Here is a 19,931-nt window from a genome sequence, read left to right on the forward strand (position 1 = left end):
CTAGTCCGTACCTACCGATGTTAGGATTTGAACACCGATTTGAAACTGCTCTGAACCACACCTACTACCTAGAGCAAAATGCATCCTTAACATAGTAGGTGTTTGTAATCTCTCACACTGATTATGTAGATTGTGTTGAACAGCATCTCAATAGGTACTCTGCAGCTGCAACTGAATTTCATAAGGATGACAAGTACAAGGCTCAAGGTTACATGCTGCCTGCAAACTACTAAATGCAAAATATCTCTATTATACAGAAGTAGTAGTAGAACAATCACTGTTTTTATCCCAGCACTCAGTATTATGCCTGTATTCATTGATGACAACTGTCACCATCAGAAAGAAGTGTTGGAGCAATAGTAAATCTTGCTGATTTTAAGATGCCAAGTAAGTGACCTCTAAGTTATTCTATTAGTAATTGGTGAGTCCACAGTATCAGATGCTAAGATCTCATTCAAAGGTCATGTGCACACAGGGTATTTTTGTTATTTGGGCTTTTTTTTGTTCTGTTGGGTTGGTTTTTTGTTGTTGTGTGTGGTTTGGGTTTTTGTTTGGGTTGGGTTTGTGTGTGGGGGTTTTGGTGGTTGGTTTTTTACAGCCCAGACTTACTCAGTTCTCATTCTTTCAGCTTCTGCTTGATTCAGTTCATCTGTGCCATCTGTGTGTTTAACAGAAGCCCTGCGAATGCAGTAAATGACTCCATTGCCATACTGTGTGCTTCATTACTCATCAATACCTTGCTCTGCTGTTGAGGTTGTACCAGTGATCCAGCTCAGGCAGTGTTAAGCAGTTAGTGGTAAGCTAAGTGCTCTGCTGGCAGTAATGCATCACTGCTGTTAGCATCCAGTTGAGTATCACAGTGCTGGTGTTCAGCAGTTATGTGTCCCTTAAACACACTTGAGTCTTGATCAGCACAGTAGCTAATTGCAACTTTACAGATAAGACCAGAAGTACAAGCACAGTCACAGAAGCACACAGGTACTTACCTTGTCTTGAAACGGCTGTTGGGTGCTCAGCTTGTGAGACTTGCACTCACACACAATCACAACTTACACTCAATGACAAGATGGGAAAGACCAGCTGTAAAGTCCTTGACTTTATATTGTGCTCACTCTGAGCCATCCCTTACTTCATAAAACAGTTTGTGTTAATAGCATAGCACAGCTTTAGCTCTCTGCTTTGTAAGAGAATACAGTCTTTCTAGGCCAGTGATTCTAAGTGTTTAATACGTGTAACCAAAAGATTCCTAAGGAATACATGCAATCCAGGTAGAGTAGAAGTATTTTCTTTATTAACAGTACATGTAGTAGAAACTTGTTTACAAAAATTTCAGTAGTGTTACATTTTTATCTTCATTGTCCAAAGCTTTTGCCCCACGAAGTTGCCTGATTCGCTACGTTTTTAACAGCTTTTTCGCCGGTTTCAGCAACTTTGTAGACTTCATCAAGAGCTTTTAAAACAGGGGGAAAAAAAAAAAAAAAAGGTAACTGTAGCATCACTGCAATACCTTTTCCTTCCCCACCAGGTGTGGTAAAAGGAGCAAGGCAGGGGTGGGGGACATATCTGGGATTTCACTGACATGACATTGTTGAAACAAACAGAAACGTACCTTTCTGACCAGCATCCTTAGCCTGTTCCACTGCTTGCTGCACAGTCTGGCCCACAGTATTTACTGGAATTAGAAGAAAAAGTGTCAATTAAGCACTCTTTACCTTTCCCCTAAATTTCATAATCGTATTAGAAGGGTTCTCTAAATGTTTCAGGGCTAGAAGGTGAAAAAGTATTGCATGAGGATGGGCACCTTGATCTAGTGGGAGAGATGCTGTTAGGACTCTGGCTGTATTCCCCATGCTATCCATGTGTCTTAGTACATACGAAGACTATGTATGTTACAATGTGTGTCACCTACAGTACTGGGAAACAAACACTAGTAGAACAAGTGCAATGAAATCTTCCTTTTACTGAGCCTTGATACTCTGCCAAGAGCAGCCATGGACAGTTTTGTTGGTAAAGATTCTCTCACCAACTGCATAAAGCTTGATGCTCAGTGTCTGAAGCAGCATGCTGTAAGAGCAGCACATCAAAATCTAGTTATTAGTCTAATACTTTCTCCTGTAGCTAGAGAAAGTTTTATTCTATAAGAGGCCAGTCTAATTTTAAAGTAATGGAAATGTTCAATAGAGGAGACTTCTTGAGACATAAAGAAGAGAAGGTACTGTATCAAAGTGGAGGAACTGCAGCCTAGAAAATAGTGCTGGATGATCAGCCTCCAACGCCTGTGATCAGAGAAGTCTTGCTCACAAGTGTCAAATAAAAGTTTAGGGCAAATGGCCTTCAGTTGAGCCTGTATTTGTTTTATTCCCTCATAGCTCCAAATACTACCTTTTAAAAAAACATTGATATATTCTGCAGAGCAGACACTGAAGAGGTGGCTGACTGAGCAAGCCAAATTCCTCATGGACATTGCATGAGGGAGAAGTGCTGAGGAGAGGAAGGACATTTGAGTGGACTGGGAGTGTCTAAAACTTCAAAGATCTCCAGGCTTGTACTGAAAGCCTCTTCAACAGTAGCTGTTTCATTAAGTGTCTTGTAAAAAAACAGTGACCTATTTCACGTTGGGCTTGTAGGACACTTTCTATTGCTCAAAAGACATGCTAATTATCTTCCTACACCATCTTTTGCTGTAGTTTCCAAACACAAATGATGTTCAGTGCTCATAGGGTGCAGCTAAGGAAAATGCTTCCCACAGCAATCTTATGTCACAGCCGAGTTCATGGCTCCTTTCAGGAACCACAGGGTACGTGCTAATTTTAGATACTTTCAAAGCCCAGTTGTGCCGCTTCACACTTAGCAACAGCTCATGGGACTGAGCCTTTGGGGCACATGCAGGCACAACAGAAGTAGTTCAGAGACAAGGTAATTAATAGTTACAGAACCATCAGTTGGACAGTCTTGTTTTAGTTAAACTGGTGTAAAATCCCTCTTTATTTTCATCAATATGGGGATTTAGAGGGTACCTCTATAATGCTTCCAGAAGTTGGTGGTGCTGGCAGTGGTGCAACATGAATTTTGCATCACATGCTATGTATTTACTGCCTGTCATCAAGGTACATGCTGATGGCACAGAAGTAAGTGGCCAAAGTCAGGCCAGTGCCTGGGATCTCCCATTGTTGCTCCAGGATCCAACACCAACTGGAAGAGCCACGCTACAGCACTGGACTTGCTGGGAAGATGTGTACAGGGTTCACGCAAAGGGCTTCAAACTGGTTCAGCTTCAAGTGCATGGGACAGAAGGGGAAGGACTGCTACTACTACTACTTAAAAGACTTTGCTCTTAGAGTTTGTCAGCTGCTAGACAGTTCAATCAGCTGAATATAGAGACTACTACTCAGCTCCTTCAAGATGGCAAATACCCCTTCTAAAGCATCCATATCAGTCTTCCAGCATAAGAAACATCTACTGTGTTAAAAAAAGTTAGGAACATAAAAAGCCTCCACAACATAGGTGTTTCTAGGGCTGCAGAAAGAACTCTCCCCCTGAAAACAAAGATTGATAGTTACCCTCCAATTGCCCACATTCTGGTGTTTTTCTTTCATGTTTCAGCATAAAAATACTTGATATAGGCATAAACCCAAATTCCCTGGAAGAGGGGACAGTGGGTGTGGGATTATGCATCTTTCACCTTCCTAGCAAACTGAACCAAAGGTACTTGGTAAATAAGTAGCAGTCTTTCCACTTGCTTCATTGGGCACATAACTTGCAAGTAATATTTCTACTGCATTTGAAGTAACAGACGAAATGTCTGGTTTCAAGAGTTTATCTAAAATGTCATGTGAAGAAAATGAAACAGTTTCCACTGCTCATGTTTATACTACGCACAAATATTTCAGGAATTGTGCCAGTGCGGATCTCTGTGTTAAAGCTTCACTAACAAAGGCTCAAAGTGGCACATTATTTAAATTCAGGGCTGATCCAGCAAGCCTCTCTGCAGGAGTAAACTTGACCAGGGTCCCCTGAGCCCCTGCAACTCTGCTTGTGCTTTCAGTGTGGTGAGTGGCTGCCACACCAGTGAGGCTGGAGCACTGACAGAAGAGCGGACCTGGCTTAACTGCATGTATTTGTGCAGCACCAAGCAGACCAAAGACCTCACACCTTCAGGAAACTAATCCACTACACTACTACAAGGTTCATATTTATCATGGCTGTTCTTGTTAGGAAACAAAGCTCTGAATAAACAGCCCCACCTCTTCCCTCAGCTTTCTGCTGTCCAGAGTGGAGAAATTGTGGGAGACGAGTAGTTAATATTGGTCCTTCATTTTCTATAGTGTTAGTGGGGTTGGAGGTTACAGGACATACTGACTACACCCTTGAGGGCAGAATCTATAAGATTCTGTGCCTAAGAACCAGATTTGCTCCCAGCTGCAGGGGTGGGAGCAGAGCACATACTTAACACCTAAGGCACAGGAGGACGGAAAGCAGCAATTTGTATTTACCTGTCACCTGTGCAGTGCTTTCAGCTTGTTGCACAGCTTCCTCAGCAAGCTTCTTCCCAACCCCAAACATGGCTGTGCTCAGTCCTCTCTCTCTCTCTGCAGCGGACGGGTGAGCGAATCCCTAAATTCAGTTCTGTTATGGTGTTTGGCAAAGTGCAGTTTTTTATAGACAAAGCAGGACTCCTCCCAGTAGTTACAGGGCAAATGCAAACTGGAACAGGGGAAAAGCCATGAGCCCTTGTCAGGTGATTAATATACAAGGCATAAAAGGGTAAAGAGACATTAAGTGTTTATTATGTTTTCCTCCCCAGAGAGAGGGCGTGGATTAATTGGCAGAAGTTTTCCATAGCCCAGGAATGAGAGCTTTGTTTTTCCATATTGAGGAGTTGGTAAACAGCATGCATGCCACAGCTGTCCCGACCAAAGGCTCCGAGCCCATGCCGCGGGGGGAGATACATGCAGTGCACAGCCCATTGTGAACTGGGCAGAAAAACATTGCATCGTGAAACACACAGCTGAAGAATTGCTTAAATCAACTCTGGCATTTCAAAACCTTACATAGAAAAGTATCCAGTTTCAGATGATTCTTGCTGACATTTTTCTCCCCAGTGGGACTTAAAATTCATAGTTATAAAAAGAAATGGGAGGAGCTAACCCTGCTTTTTAAAGAATCTGATGAAGTCTTTATTGTGTTAGATGAAGCTAATAATTTTGTGGTGTGTCATAACTAATATTTTAACCCCTTGTTTCCACTGCCTGGCACAGGAGAGTGAAGAGAAGAGTTGTGTCCTCTGTTCCCAGAAAGAACACTCGCGGGATCCAGCACAGCTTTGAGGGCCAGTGGGGTGCAGCCCCCCTCAGCCTCTTCCTGCCCTTATCAGAGGCAAGCAGTGCTGAGCTGCAACACCAGGCCCACAGCAACAAAGAGGCAAACAGCCACCTTGTTCCCTGTGTTGGAGCTGGTGGTGTGGGATGCAGCACCGCAGGATGGCGGGAGGCAGGCTGCCAAGCACGCGGTCCCCACGCCATCCGGGTTCCTTTCACAGGACACCTACAGTGCCAGCCAGCCTGGAGCTGCTCTCACCCAAACAACTAGGCTTAGTTTTTTATCACCTGCTTTCTAGCAAAACCATTTCTGCACTTTCATGCTGTGGGCAGGATCTTTCACTCTGCTGATCAAATAGTTGTTGCTGAAAAGGGGCGAGGGGTGGGGAATGTAACCTGAGGACAAGGGGTTTATTCATCAAACTTAATCTGCCCACAGTTACTGCCACAGCAGTTCTAGGAATGCCTCTCTTGATCCCAGGCATGTCACTTCATAAACAACAGATCCTCTACAGTGTCCTTTCCAGCATTACAGCAAAAGTTTTCTTCCAACCACCTCAGTTTCCTACTGACCACAAAGTCCTACTTTATGTCGATTAAATATGATATGGAGAGTTTTCTAGGGATGGGGAAGGGCTTTGCTGCATCATTTTATCTTCTGACAGCAAGGAAGAGATTACTCAACTGTATCAGAAAGCAAATTCTACCAGAACATGCTCACAAAAAAACACAAACCCAAATAAAACACAGAAGAAAAGTAACAATCTTGCCTGTAAATTCATGTTAAGTCAAGGGGCATTGACGAAGTTCAGAACTGACCTACAATGCAGGAAAAAGCCCTGAAATATTTTAATAACTCAGAGCAGCATCTGAGCCATGGAAAACCATTGCACAGCAGTCGAGCAGTAAAACCCACCCATTGTTCCCTGTAACATCCTCAATTACCCATGGCTGGCCTTGCTCACAGGAAACAGTAATTTCCTAGTCCTGCTCTGCTGCTGCTCCAGTAACTGACAGAGAGAAATGTATGAAGACAGTGAGGCTTGGAGTCAGCAATATGCTTGTGTATTTAGCGAGGTGACTGTTTACATTACCGTGAGATACTAGAAATCCCCCTCTTCATCCTATTTTGATTGCAAAGTGAAGGACAAGTCCTCTCCCTCATGCTCCGGTACTGCAAATACAGCTCTTTATTTAAAAGCCACATCATCACCAGCTCATGAGCAAAAGAGCACATCAGTATAACATCAGCACTGTGCTTTGACTTCCCGATGAACAGGAGGAGTGTAGAAATAGAATTACTGAAACAATCCTAATTATATTACACTGACGCGTTGCAGGTGCATATTAAATTGTAACATTAGAGAGAGTACGTGCCATTGCAACATTGCCTACAAACAGGTGAAGGTGAGATTTGCCCCACAGGAGTAAAAGCACACAGCATTAAAACATACCACAGATTTAAATATAAAGACAACCTATTTCTTTGTTAGTACATATGGACTAAATCCATAGAAGACCAGTGAAGACGTGCAGTTCTCCATGGGTACCAGAATTTTATCACATACGCATTTAAACTGACACTGGATTGCACTCAGTGCCGTAACTGTTGCCATCCGCCATCACAGCAGCACGTCTCAGTAAGTGCATTCCTAACTTCATATAAGCACAGGCAATGCAGGTGCATAACACTGCATCTTTCTGTAACAGGAGCTGCCCCTCCGCACCACTGCTGCTACTTCTCAGCTCCCTCTACCATGACCAACACAATGACACATGCCAGTGAACTTTCCTTGTCAGCGGACCAGGACTAACGAGAGCAGGGCCTCAGCTCCCACAGGGCTCATCTCCATGCACAGACACATTTCTCCCCATGCCTCACTCCCCGCTCTGTGCCCAGCTATCAACTAGCCAAAGCCCAGGGCTCAACTCAGAACGAGCAATGCCAGGACAGCTTGCTGACAGGACCAATTAAAGCTGCCAAGGCACAAGCACATACACTTCCTAAGCTCAACCACCATGACCAAACACACAGAGATCAAGCACAGAGACAAAACCTACATCGTTTGCCACAAGCACATGCTGTGGGACAGTCATACCCCAGTCTGGCTGAGCATCACCACCTGCCAGCACTGACCACCATGACCTATCTCAGCATCACCCATGGGTCCCATTCCACCACCATGCAGATATCAGAGCACCGGGGGCAAAGCCACAGCAACCACATGACAACAACGGCACCACCAACATGGTGCACCAGTGGCACCCCTCCTCCCTCCAAGCACACAGCCACCTCACATGCCCCACTCCTACCTGCCAACCATGTCTGCAGCCAGAACTCTACTCAGCCCCCTCCCCTCCTGCAGCCCTGTTATAGCCTCCCCATTCCCTGCCTGGGCACAGCTGGGAGCCCCAGCACAGGTGCAGGCAGGTTTCGGGAAGGCCCCCCCGCCCCAGCTCAGCCCTGCAGAGTTTCAAGGGAAGGGGCAATCTTTGCAGTTGGTAGGAGATGAATTTAAAACATGAAAGGAAGGTCATCTTTGTTCCATGGGCAGCAAACCCCAGTGAACCCACTGCTGCCATGGGCTCTGGGAGCAGACAGTGCTGGCAGCTCCAAAAAGGAGCTGGACAACATCACAGACAATAGATCCATTCATAACTGGAGGCTCCAGGGAGTGGCTGGGATATACCCTCCAGCATTGTTAATCCAACAGTTGTGGTTGCTTGGAAGTCTGAGGGAAATGGTGAAAAGAGTGGCCTGGCTTGCTGAGGCTCCCCAGGTCACCTGTCCTCTTGCTGCCCTTTGCTGCTGCTGCTGCTCCTCTTTGGGAAGGAGAGAGAGAGGCTGAGCGGGCTCATCTGAGACGTTTTCAGGTCATGGATAAGTGGTCTAACACCAGCAAAGCACGCAGCCTTCACAGTAGCTTCACCCCCAGTACCGGTATCAGTGGCATATGGAGAATAGCATCCAACCCAGCAAGAGGTTATTCATCTTTAAGTTTCTTGATCTTACATTTAGGAAGTAGAGTTTCATTTCACAGATGTGCTGCCCCATCTCATGGCAAGCGGTTTCTTCACAATATGTTCATGAAATAGCTGGCTGTTCCTGCACTCACACACCATGAACCCCAGCACCACTTGTCTGTGGCTTCTCCCTGGCATTCACCAGCCTCTCATAGCAGCCACCCGTGTCCTGCCTGTGTACTGTGCATGTCCCATCCATGTCCTGCTGCTCAGCCTTAGGTCCCCAGCTGTGGTTATACCAGGAAAGCCACTGCAGCAGCCCCTCAGCTCCACCAGCCCCATAGGGGCTGCCCTAGAGGAACAAAGGGAGTCTGGGAGAGTCTGTGACAGGGATATGGGATGTGCCTCAGGGTGAAATGAGAACCTGATTAACTGCAAAGGGGGTGATTTGGGTGCTCACAGCTACCTGGGCTAGTGTGGGAGCTGGAAAGAAGGAAAGAAAGAAAATGTTACTAAATAGGAAGAAGAACCCATGCATAAAAGGGATTTCTTTGCATGAAATTCCTTGTAATTTCCCGCCTGAATGCAAAAGAGAAACTACCATCCCTTGTGTGTATGTGTGTGCGTGCGTGTGGTACCACTGGGGTACTGGCTGTTGCTGAGGGGCTGACGCAGAGCAGGAGAAGCCTCTGTTAAGGCAAAGCTTATGAGCAAAGTGAAAGTGGTTCATGCAAATCTCTTTTGAGGCTGTTGGCCACAGTGGCATGGGGCCACAGAGCCCAGCCCATTGGCTCTGTGCATAGACATGGGCTGGGCCGGAGCTGGAAACCACATGGGAACCTGGTAAAGGGCACTGCGGTAGGGGGAGGTGGTGTGGATTTACAAAAAGCTCACCTTTGCATTTTGCCACAGGATGAGGAAACCATGGCCGCAAAGGTTGTAGGAAGCATGGATTCTCAATAACCCTTAATCAAAGCATTAACCTGAGATGAGGATTTGTGTTTGCTTTGGCAAAGCAAAAGAGTTAAAGGTGGATTTTGAGCAGCCTGGCAAAATCTGTGCCCCCTTGTGCCCTGCCCTACTGAGCTGTGAAGGGGAGATAAGACAGCTCCTTGCTTCCCGGCCACCCTGGGCAGGTCTCTGGGGCACTGGAGTGGGGCAGGGGGCAGATGATGCTCACACTGGGCAGCCTGGCCAGGCTGGCTCATGAATCCCCTTTGCTCAGCATTTCATGGCTCAGGAAGCTGCGGGCACACCCAGAAGCACGTTTTAGGAACTCTGAGATCTCAGGTCCTGGATAACTTTACATGTCCAGGACTGATGGCACATGAGCTGGTACGGGCTTTAAGGATGTCTGGTTTGCTTTTACGCAACATCTGGACCCTTCAGGTAGGTATGGTCCAGGGTTGGGACACAGCTCTCTGTGCGATGTGCAAGGAAGAGAGAACCCTAATATTTTAAGGCCAAAGAGCACTGTGACTAAGACAGTGTCCTTATTTGTGGAGCAAAGCACTGAAATTGAGCCCTAGAAACACCTGCCAGAAAGTGACTCAGACTCACGGGTGCCGGTGGCACAGCATCCACCCTCTGGACGAAAGAGATGTGAAATACTCTGATCAGGCTCCTGGAATTGGTGGTGAAGCAGCAAGGACATTCCTGCACTGGAGTTCAGGAGTCAAGAGCTGCCTCTATCTTCCTTGGCCAGATGGGCAAAGGTGCTTCTCCTCTCTTGGCCCAATGGATGATCTCCAGCAGTCTCTCCAGCGAGGCAGTCCAGTTCCTGCAGTGCCAGTGCTGCTGCCAACACTGGGCAAGAGCAGCGGGCAGTGACAACTAGTGTAGTTACACTTGAAGACATCATCTGTGATTGGAATAATAAAAACTGCACACCAGGAGTCAGGGCTGTGTTCTCCATGCACAAAGCAGCAGGAATAGCTTCAGCCATTTAAGGGGATAACAGGTTTTGCTGGTGGAAACCACTACAACTGTTCAGTTGTAATATAAACTAAGAAGTGGTTTGCAGGGAAAAAAAAGTTGTGATGGAGAGCGGTGTATGGATCATTGTCACCCACAAATGCAGCACTGGTGTTTGAAATGCTGAGCCTAAAGAGCTCATTCTCTCAAGATTTCACCATCAGGGAGGTAACCATGGAAAGTACTAAATAATGAAGTACTGTTGAGGGTTGCCCAGTAACTGAGAGTGCAATAGTCTAATGGTTTTTCTGTGAGCTTGTATTTGGGTAAATATTTAGGCTTTTAAAGCTTTAAATAACAGTGGACATTGCACAGGAACACTCTGTGCAAAGCCCTGGACTATGTTTACTCACAGATGGTCTATTACTTACAGGGTCCTCTAAAGGCGTTTCAGCCCGTGCAGTCTTTGTGCAGGTTGCAGGAAGGGTGGTCTTTGAGTTCAGTGGTGAGTCAGTCTCTCCTAGGACTGCGTTTGCAAAGATTGGCTTCAAAAAAACTCTGGTCAACCATAGGTCTTGTTCAATGGGTGAGAGGCAGCAGTATCTCAAACTGGCCTAGATTGCCCTGTTTCATTACAGCCAGATGCTTTTGGTGATGCTTTGGTTTTCTTTCACGAGGCCCAGATTAGACTTTTACTGAAAACAGGCTGGTAAGGCTTCAAACCAGAAGGGGAAAAAAAAAAAAGAAAGAAAAGAAAGAAAACATGGCCTAGCAATGACAAACATCTGGAGGCCAAGGTAAGAGCACTCACTGTGAATAAGTGGGTATTAGTGCCTTCTGTTGACGGAGCAGCACTAAGTGGGCACCCCGTCTGGCTGCAGCAGCCACCGATTGCCCAGCAAGCAGCAATCTAAAATAAATATTTCAATCTCCCAGGCACAGAGATTGCCACTCATGCCTGCCGCAGCAGCTCCATCCCTGAGCACCACCGCCCCTGTGAGCGGGCAGCTGCTGTGCAGTGTGTACGGGGCTGCCCCGAGGCACCACGCAGACCCTGCAGCTCAGGCATCATCAAAGGGATGAGCTGAGCACGCCGTTGGGCTGTCTCTCATGTCAGTGCTAACAGTTGGTTTTAGTGGTAGTGCTGCAATGTGCATTGGGATACTGTGTCCAATTTTTGTCCCCAGGAGATTTAACAGGAGATATGTTGTGGATAATGGGACTAAGAAATTTAGATGGGCAACAGACACGTAAGAGAAAGGACGAGGGGTTGGGCTTCACAACTCCTGTTCACTCGCTGACACCACGGGGCTCCTTTGTGGTGCGGGGCTATTTGTATCCATATGTCTGTCTCCCAAACTGCAAAATGATTCAGTAATCACCTGCCTGACTGGATGGTCACTGACCTCACTGGGCTTTGAATCAACGCACAAAAGAGATTTGCAAGACATTGCGTGGTCCTTCACTGAGAGCCCCAATAAAACAGCACGAACACATAACAAGGTGATACATTTCTGGCTGGTGGATATAGCACCTTTTATTTGTCTTAATCTGAAAATACAGCAGATGGGAACAAACAAAAAGCTGACAAGAAACATAACCCCAGCTTAACTTCTGATTACTGGAAGGAAACTCAGTTTCATCATACAAATGTTCTGGTGTCCTGGAGTATGAACAATTTCATTGGATTTGTAAATACACTCAGCAAATGTGGCAATAATAATTGTGCTCTTGTAAGAGAAGGGCAACAGTGTTGCTGAAGCCTTATGAGCAATTGTTAGCAGATGTGCTAAAAGATGTATTATTCCTATATAAAGGATAAGGAGGGCCTTCTGCCTTAAAATTTTGTATTCAAAGAGAGAGAAATTATCCAGATACCAAACAGAAAGGACTAGGGAATTGCAGACCAAAGAGATATTTTTATATGCAATACTGTTTGCTTAAATTAGCATCATTTCTCAAATCCACATTTTTTCCCAAGGCCAGATATTGCTTCTGCAGTGTGTCCAGTTGCTTTTTCTACTTCATCTTGCGCCGCCTTGGAAGCCTTGTCAATAGCTGAAAGAGAGGGGAGAAGCTGAAAGCTGGAAAAATGCAACATGGTTTAATATTTATGATGGAAGGGGGAGGTGTAAAAATGCTTAGTCTATAAATATTAAGAGATATATCTGTTAAAAAGATTTTGGCAATCTTGTTGCCTCCCCATGGAACGTCAAAAAGTGCCCAAGCCTGACCTCCTCATTACATCCTTGGAGCTGTAGAGGGTGTTTGCTCTAAGAAGATACTGTCAATGCATTTTAGCTCTCACTAAATATTTTAGACCCTAAAGTTGCTAGCTGTCCCCTCATTCTTAGGAAATTACTAAAATTAAGTGAGAATTGATCTTAGTTTTTAGATTAATTTATTCCCAATCCCCAAAAGTGAGATGCCAACACTTTCCTGATGTCACCTTTCCAGCTGCCGGATCATTGATGTTTGACCCCAGCTGCTGCCTCGGCAGGCACTGGGGGCCAGCGAAGGGCTGGACCTGGGCAGACCCCTGCCCTATTGACTGGGGAACAAGGTGAATCACAGGGTTACTTCATCCTCAAGAAAAGGAGCAAAGTTTTCTCCATGCTTTTCACACAATTTTTCTAAAAAGAAAGCCAGAATGTGAATGCCGTGCATGAGACATGGTGGTCAGGAGAGTGTCAGCTGTTGTCTGCTAGTAAACCCATGGAGTTACTAAGCAGCAGATCCTGAAATACTTTCCTATTAGATCTATAAAAGGCCAAAAATTGTCACCGAAACCAAGGACTTTGAGGCTAAAGAATGCCCTGGGATAGAAGGGTCTGAGCACTGCTCATTTCTGGCTTGTGTTGAGCTGCTCCATTGCTTCATGATTTGAACACCATTGCTCCTACCTTTCTGACTTGCATCTGTAATCTGGTTGACTGCACCCTCAGTAGCCCGTCCCAATGTGTTTGCTGTAAGGAAAGACAAAAAAAAAAATTCAATTCCAGCTGATCACATTTATGCTTACAAGAATTCCCTATGTCACTTGGCTTTTCCGTGTGTCTGCAAAAGGTCACGCCCCTGGAAAGAGATAAGGCTGGTATGGAGCAGGCTGAAGCTGTGTGCTTTGCTTGTGGGCTCCCTGGGAACTATGTGTGTTGCCAGAGCAGCTTGCTATGAGATTAGCATTCACCTAGCACCTATGGTCAGCTGAGCAAATCAATGACAGATAAGCAGATAAAATAAAAAAAGAGAAAGAAGCAAATATTAGCAGTGAGTTGGAATTATGACATTTAGCTGCAAGTTGCTTATTTTACACTACACTTGCTTTTATTGATTTTTCTAGCTTATTCTGCTTGGCCATCTAGCATGCATCTTCTTTGCAGGACATTTGGGGGTAGTGAGTTTTCCAAAATGGAAGCAAACAAATTAAACAGAACAGGACAGGAAAAGGAAGATTTTACAAACAAGATGTAAATGGAAGAAAAAGAGAAGCAGAAGCTAGAAACATAACAGATCAACTTCAGAATATAAAGCATTTAAAAAGTGAGATGCCATGTAATTGTAAGATGTCTGATAGTTTATGAAAGAGCGATAACCATCTATTTATCACTTTTGCCCCCTTTAGTGGCCCCTCAATGGCATGAATATATTCAGGATGTAGTAAGGACTACTTTATTTTTCAGAACGGTGTACTTCATGTTTCTGGGTCTACTACACATTTGTTCCCACATGTATGGAAACTTACTGTAATTCTGAAGAAATCAGTGAGGTTACTCACATATTTCAACTATACAGCACAGTGTTTGTAGGATCAAAATCTAGGACCATATCTGATACAAATTATACTCCGCTAGGAATGAGCTGCACACAAAACACTTTAAGGAATATACTACAAAACGCTTGAATAAGCTATACACATGTTTCAATTTTTCATTTATGGTAAAAGTTGTTATACTTTGCATTGAAAAGCTGGCTTCCAATAATAATAATAATAATACAGTGCCTGGCCCTGCAACATGGGCATAGCTGTGACAGAAATATGTGCACAGGTTTTTTTTCTACCCTACAAAGTCTAGCGGTCACTGCTGGAGAAGAATACAACAGAAACAATCTTGTACTACTTATTACAAAGAGTCCATTACAGTCAATATAGTTATTATCAGCAGGCATTGATAGTCAGGCCAAGCAGCAAACATTAATCAAAGGTTGATTCCAACTTCAAGGATAGGTATATTCTTCACAGGTATTGCAACAGGCTTCCCAGGGAAGTGGTGGAATCACCATCCTTGGAAGTGTTCAAGAACCATATAGATAAGGCCCTCAGTGATATGGTTTAGTGGTGATCTTGGCAGTCCTGGGGTAGTGTTTGGACTTGGTGATCTTAAAGCTCTTTTCCAACCTAGCTGATTCTATGATTCTATGATTCTTGAAAGGAGAGCAGTTCAAAAACCACTGCAGAGCGTGAGGAAAGATCACCCTGAGCTATATAAATGTTAAATACAAAAAGCTATTGCTACGAAAAAAGGCTTCACTTCTCTAAAAACAGTAAGTTTAAAGAACTGTTTGGGGAGTGATAAAGGTTGGTCAATGCTCAGTAGCCGCTAAGGGAGCTGTGGGTGGATGGAGGTGGCTGCCCATGATGAGCTGAAAGCTGTGGCCAACCTGGGGCCTTCTCCAGGCAGCGGCCAATGCTTGGTCTCAGGAACTAAAGGGAAGCTGTGTCCTGATAGCACCAATGTAGTGTAACCTCAGGTTGTGGTTTCTGCAAGCAAAAGCAGCAGCTAAGCCCGCCCCCCACCCCCCAATCCCCCTCAAATATACAGTGATATTTAATCTTTCTTACCAGCATCTTTAGCTGCACCTTCAGCCTGTTCCTTCAGTCCCTGGAAGTTTTTACCCGACATCGTGGCTTCTGACACCTGTTAACCCTCCTGTGCTTCAATAAAATGATGTGCCTGGTAATGTATAGCACACTGTGAGGGGTGTCCTGATGCGTCCTGCTTTTATACGTGTGCCGGGAGACCTGCTGATGCTTTTTGGGGTGACTGATACAATGGGTGGAGTTTGAATGTAAGGAATGAGAGCTGAAAATACACACAGAAAAGCCGTTTATTTACCCTCCCCAATGTGAGGGTGTGCCCAGGTAGAGATTTCTGCTTCATTGCACTGTCTTTGTTTATAAGTTTGTTTTATTTCTTAAATCAAACCCACAAAAAAACTTGTTCCACCATCACAGACAGAGCAAAAACATTGAGCTGAGCTTTAGAAAGAGTGCTGGAAAACTACTGAAGTAGAATTGCCTGGGCATGGCCAACTTTCGTCCCCGCTGGGCAGGCTTCTTTCTCCTTCCTTCATCCCCTGTAAGCTGAATCTCCTGGGAACAGAAACCAACACAAACTTCTTTCAGTTTCTAGCAGTTTTGATCACAGTCCTCTTTTGCCAAGTGGGATACTGTCAGATGGTGAGAGTTGATGTTTATACATATTTTTATAAGAAACTTCTAATGCGGTCATTTTTCCAGCTGCCTGCTCAAAGTGGGTTGCAAAAGCCCATCATCGCTGAAGGCCTTGACTGGGTTAGGCAGTGCCAGTGCTAGCAGTTCTCAGGGGAAGGGACAAAAAGAAGCCAAATTAGCCATTTTCCTAATGTGGCTTTGTAGTATGGATTTTTTTAGTATAGAAATAATGTTTAAAATTATTTCCTTACCTAGCACCACTACCTTAATAACAGTTTCTGGCATTAACCTCTGGCATTTCACAGGTTTCCACTAGCCTCTGGAATTTATGTTTTCTGCCACCAACCCCCAGTACAAAGAAACTTTGTACAAATAAACTATTGGCAGAGTCGGGGGCCAAGGGCTCACCAGTTTTGTGGGGCTTGGGCTCCTCATTGCCATTTTCCAGCATACAAAGCACCTTGGTTCAGATGGTCACACTCATACCCATATTCATCTTCCTGAGAAAAGCTTTGTGTTGAGAAATAGGCACAAGAACAAGATGCCACAGATGAACTAGGGTGGGAAGTGACAGTTCTCATAAGTTTAGTACTTCATTAGTACCCAAGTGAGGAAGAGTTGCAGAAAACAAGGTTAAATGCATTCCTCCACTGCTCCTATTCAGCCTGTCATTTCAGAGAGCTCTTTTCAACTTTTGGACCACTGGCAGCGCTCATTTATTATTTCAAAGAGCAATCCTCTGTCCCCCTAGACACGTCAATTAGCATTTAATTATATATTCACATCAAGTATCTTTTTTTATTCCTTGTGGATTTCTTTTTCAGAATGTTTTTCTCACTTGGATTTGCAAAAGCTCAGATATTAGACACCCACTATTGTGGGAGTCTGGCATTTTTTGGACAAAGCCACTACATAGACCTAATTATGTTTCTTGCCCAAACCTGAGAGCCTAGCAACAACAAAGCCATAACAAATGCGTGGATTTCAGCTGTTCTCAGCCCCTTTAGCCAAATCACTGCCACCTTGATTAACTCTGTGCAGAGCTGCAGTGAAAGATAGGAAGAGGCTCTCCAGTACCCATCAGGCAGCTTGTCATGGCTCAAGAGAGGACATGCCCAGGCTCCAGCAGAAAATACCTTCCAGCTGCCCTCCCAGCTCCTTTCTGCTGCTGGATTTCCAGCTCAAGGGCCCCAGTGATGCTAGCTGGTGTAGTCTGCCTGAAAGGGAGAAGCAGAGTTTGGGAGAACATTAAAAACTGATGCACACCTACACTGAGCATTAAACATGCACCACATTATAACAATATTTTAGAGACTCCTAAGCACTTGAGATACTGTTCTCTAATTCTGCTCTGACACCTACCTGGATTTCCCCAGCTCCAACTATCATTCTTCCAAGTGGAAATCTTTGTTGGGCCCTTTGGACTCAATATGGGTGTCTGGTATGTGCCACTGCTTGCTTTACCTCCTGCTCAAAACATTAAGCAGTACAAATTTGTGAGTGAAACCTATTTTCAGCATGGCAGCATGACTCCTCTTCTAATATAATCTTCTCCTTAGCATTAATATCATTATCTTGATTTCAAGGAAAAAAAAAAAGCTAACAAAGAAAGCAAATTACACTTGCCCAGCAAACTGATATGCTGTGATCATTATAATTCAGCCCAGAGTAGAGGTAAAATGGACCTTTGGTGTAGCATGTATTTATCCCATATAAATAACAATTAATCCGTGCATCAGGTGGCTCACAGGGTTACAAAACCACATCAGAAAATTAATAGAATGTATTGCATCTTAGAGCGCTCTGATATAAAAGGGATGATTGACCTGAGCAAAAGCAAGGATTTGAATTTCAACTGCTCAGAAATTTGCAGCAATTTGTCTTTGAGTTTTCATTTTGTTCTGTTATGAATATTGCAACTATTAATGTAGATCTGATCTTTCCCTGGATTTTGTAAAAACTATTTCTCAAAAGAATTTAACCTTGTCTTGGCCTCTGAAGAAAATAGTACCATGACAGAAACTTCTGAAAGCTTTTCTTGAGGCAGACTGTTTAAAGACTAGTAAAAGTAAAATAGTAACTTATTTCTAATCATAGATCAATGAACTAAGTGGATTAACCATGTGGCTTTAAATTCATTCCTGTCCTGGTCCAAGCTATATGTCATCTGACTAACATTTTACTGCATCTATCTCCTGACACTACGTATTTGTGATGGGTTTCCGTCTCTTACAAGTGTCATGGGAAGTGTTTGAGCTCATGATGAGCTGATGTCCCACCTGGGCATAGGCCTTTTCTGTGACTTCAGTGGGAGTACAACACACTTGTGGCTGCCCTGGGAAATGAGTGGTTATGTTTTCAAGAAAGTCAGCTTTCAAATGTATGGTCTTCTGAAATGCCGTGTCTCCATTATCCTGAAAATCTGTGTGAAAAAATGAGCTTTTTCAAGAACTATTCCTTCTCGTGAATCCCAGTCTTTGCTTTGACTGTTTTGCATGTTTTTTAATAGTCAGTCACCACTATCAGAGAGGATCTGACCATCATTTGATAGACCTGGCTGGCAAGTATTGTGGAATTGTTCATTTTGGCATTGTCAGCTCTCAAACATGTCATCTCATGACATGAAAAGATAGGGGTAGGGTGGGATATTATGGAGTATTTTGAAAGCTAAATGCCAAAACACTACATCTGGTGTGCTTTTTGTCTCTTGACATCTCCACAGTATTGCCCCAAATCTCCGGTCTATAAGTACCTCTACAGTTTCTAATCCTGCTCCTCCCATGCATTACCTCTTTCTGAATGGGCTTCCTGGTCTTTGATTGCATCATTCGCTGTGTCCTAAGGTCAAATCAAACCACCTACAGGTGGAAGTTAGTTTGAACTTTTGCTCCATTCAGCTCTCAGTATCTGCTGAGACTGCAGGCAGAAATCCCTGTTAATGCCAGCTGGGGTAGATACCAGGGTGTGCAGGCAGAACCACATGCTGAATTTCAGGTTATTCTTAAAGTTATGCCACCTGGTAGTGCAAGGGCACATCACTGGCACTGCTTGGCCAGAACTGTCACCACCCCAGCAGCACTGTCTGCTCACCTCTGACAGGCAACTTGTTCCACCAGCACCCTTCTCCCATGTCCCATTCCTCTCTATATTCTGCACCTTCTCAGTCTGTTGCCTGTGATGACCAGTTAGCTGTGTTTGGGACAACAAGCCCCCAGAAATAATTCCCTAAGTGCTGGGAGGGCTCCACAACCCACAGCTCTAGAGCTAGTTGGCAACTCCAAACATGCGGCCCAAATAGCTGTGAGTTAAATCTAAGGTGCTGTAGGGAAATTAGAAAGGGTTCTGGTTTTCTTTCACACCTCTTCCATGGCATCTTTGAGCACCCTCTCATATATTGGTAACATGAACCTTTCTGTTTTTATTACTTGATTAAGGCAAGAAGTAATTGATCAGAGCAAGAGCTCATGTTTTACACACGAAAATGGGCAAACAAGGTTAGTTAAATGGGAAGTGTTGAAATTTATCTGGGCTTTGTCCAATCATAATTTTACCAGGGTTGGGGTTTATAGGTAGGTATGGTTTCCATCAGCAAGGTAAATGCAATGATGTGTCAGTGCTGAAAAGTTTTACATGGATCATTCCTGAAGTTATGGAAGTGTGCAGGGTTCAACATCCGCAGCTGCTAAAAGAGCCTGATATTAGTGTGGAAAGGAAGTGATATTTACATCAAGAAATATAATTGTTTTAAGAAATAGAAATGTTTGCTCATAAAAATATATAATTATCATAGCTCATATTTTAGTCGTTCAAAAGATCAAACTAAAGTTGTTCTAATTAAGCTAAATTAGCCTTTCAGTTCAAGTGTTGAAACAGTTCTAGGACAGAAGCAGGTCTAACTGATTCTTCCTTTACACAGGTGGTAACATTCTACAGAAATCCTCGGTCAGCTCTGCTTCAAAGCATGAGGTCAAAAGGAGGCCAGTATATGCGGATTTCTTTACTTTCTGGTTTCTGAACCTTGAGGCGATGTCTAGGTGAAGTGTCCAGTTTCTACCATCTTCTGGAACACCAAAGACTAAAATCATGCTGAAATACTGGGATTCTTGTGGAGCCTCATGAGATCCTGCAGCTTCAATATTAGGAAAGAAAAAAAATAAATTGTCTGGTCTTTAAATTAGAAGGGGTATAGAGATGAGAAAAGCTTGACTACTCCTTAAGATCTGGCACAGGGACCTGCACAGGGTTAGGGAAAGAACTGGTTCTATTTCAGGAGTGGTGAGGAG

General features: G+C 44.2%; 1 protein-coding gene and 1 long non-coding RNA gene across 2 annotated transcripts; one reads left to right on the plus strand and one right to left on the minus strand.

Moving 5' to 3' along the window:
- Window positions 1-1,091: 1,091 nt before the first annotated feature.
- LOC115609069 lies at window positions 1,092-16,201 on the plus strand. The gene is made up of 3 exons (XR_003991725.1): window positions 1,092-1,229; window positions 10,612-10,614; window positions 16,190-16,201. It is a non-coding gene; the product is annotated as an uncharacterized LOC115609069 (long non-coding RNA).
- ADIRF (adipogenesis regulatory factor) lies at window positions 12,148-15,112 on the minus strand. Its single transcript, XM_030488777.1, has 3 exons — window positions 15,037-15,112; window positions 13,100-13,162; window positions 12,148-12,254 (listed from the first exon to the last, which is right to left on the minus strand). The coding sequence occupies exons 1-3, from the start codon at window positions 15,095-15,097 to the stop codon at window positions 12,148-12,150; spliced, it is 231 nt and encodes a 76-aa protein (XP_030344637.1). The 5' UTR covers window positions 15,098-15,112.
- Window positions 16,202-19,931: the final 3,730 nt, after the last annotated feature.

The sequence above is a fragment of the Strigops habroptila genome, chromosome 5, assembly GCF_004027225.2.
Source record: "Strigops habroptila isolate Jane chromosome 5, bStrHab1.2.pri, whole genome shotgun sequence".
NCBI classification, from domain to species: Eukaryota; Metazoa; Chordata; class Aves; order Psittaciformes; family Psittacidae; genus Strigops; species Strigops habroptila.

Coding starts and splice junctions, on each gene's coding strand:
- ADIRF (XM_030488777.1), bottom strand. CDS start 15,097: ATGTCGGGTAAAAACTTCCAGGGACTGAAGGAACAGGCTGAAGGTGCA. Junction 13,163..15,036: donor AGGTGCAGCTAAAGATGCTG/GTAAGAAAGATT, acceptor CTTTCCTTACAG/CAAACACATTGGGACGGGCT. Junction 12,255..13,099: donor TACAGATGCAAGTCAGAAAG/GTAGGAGCAATG, acceptor CCTCTCTTTCAG/CTATTGACAAGGCTTCCAAG.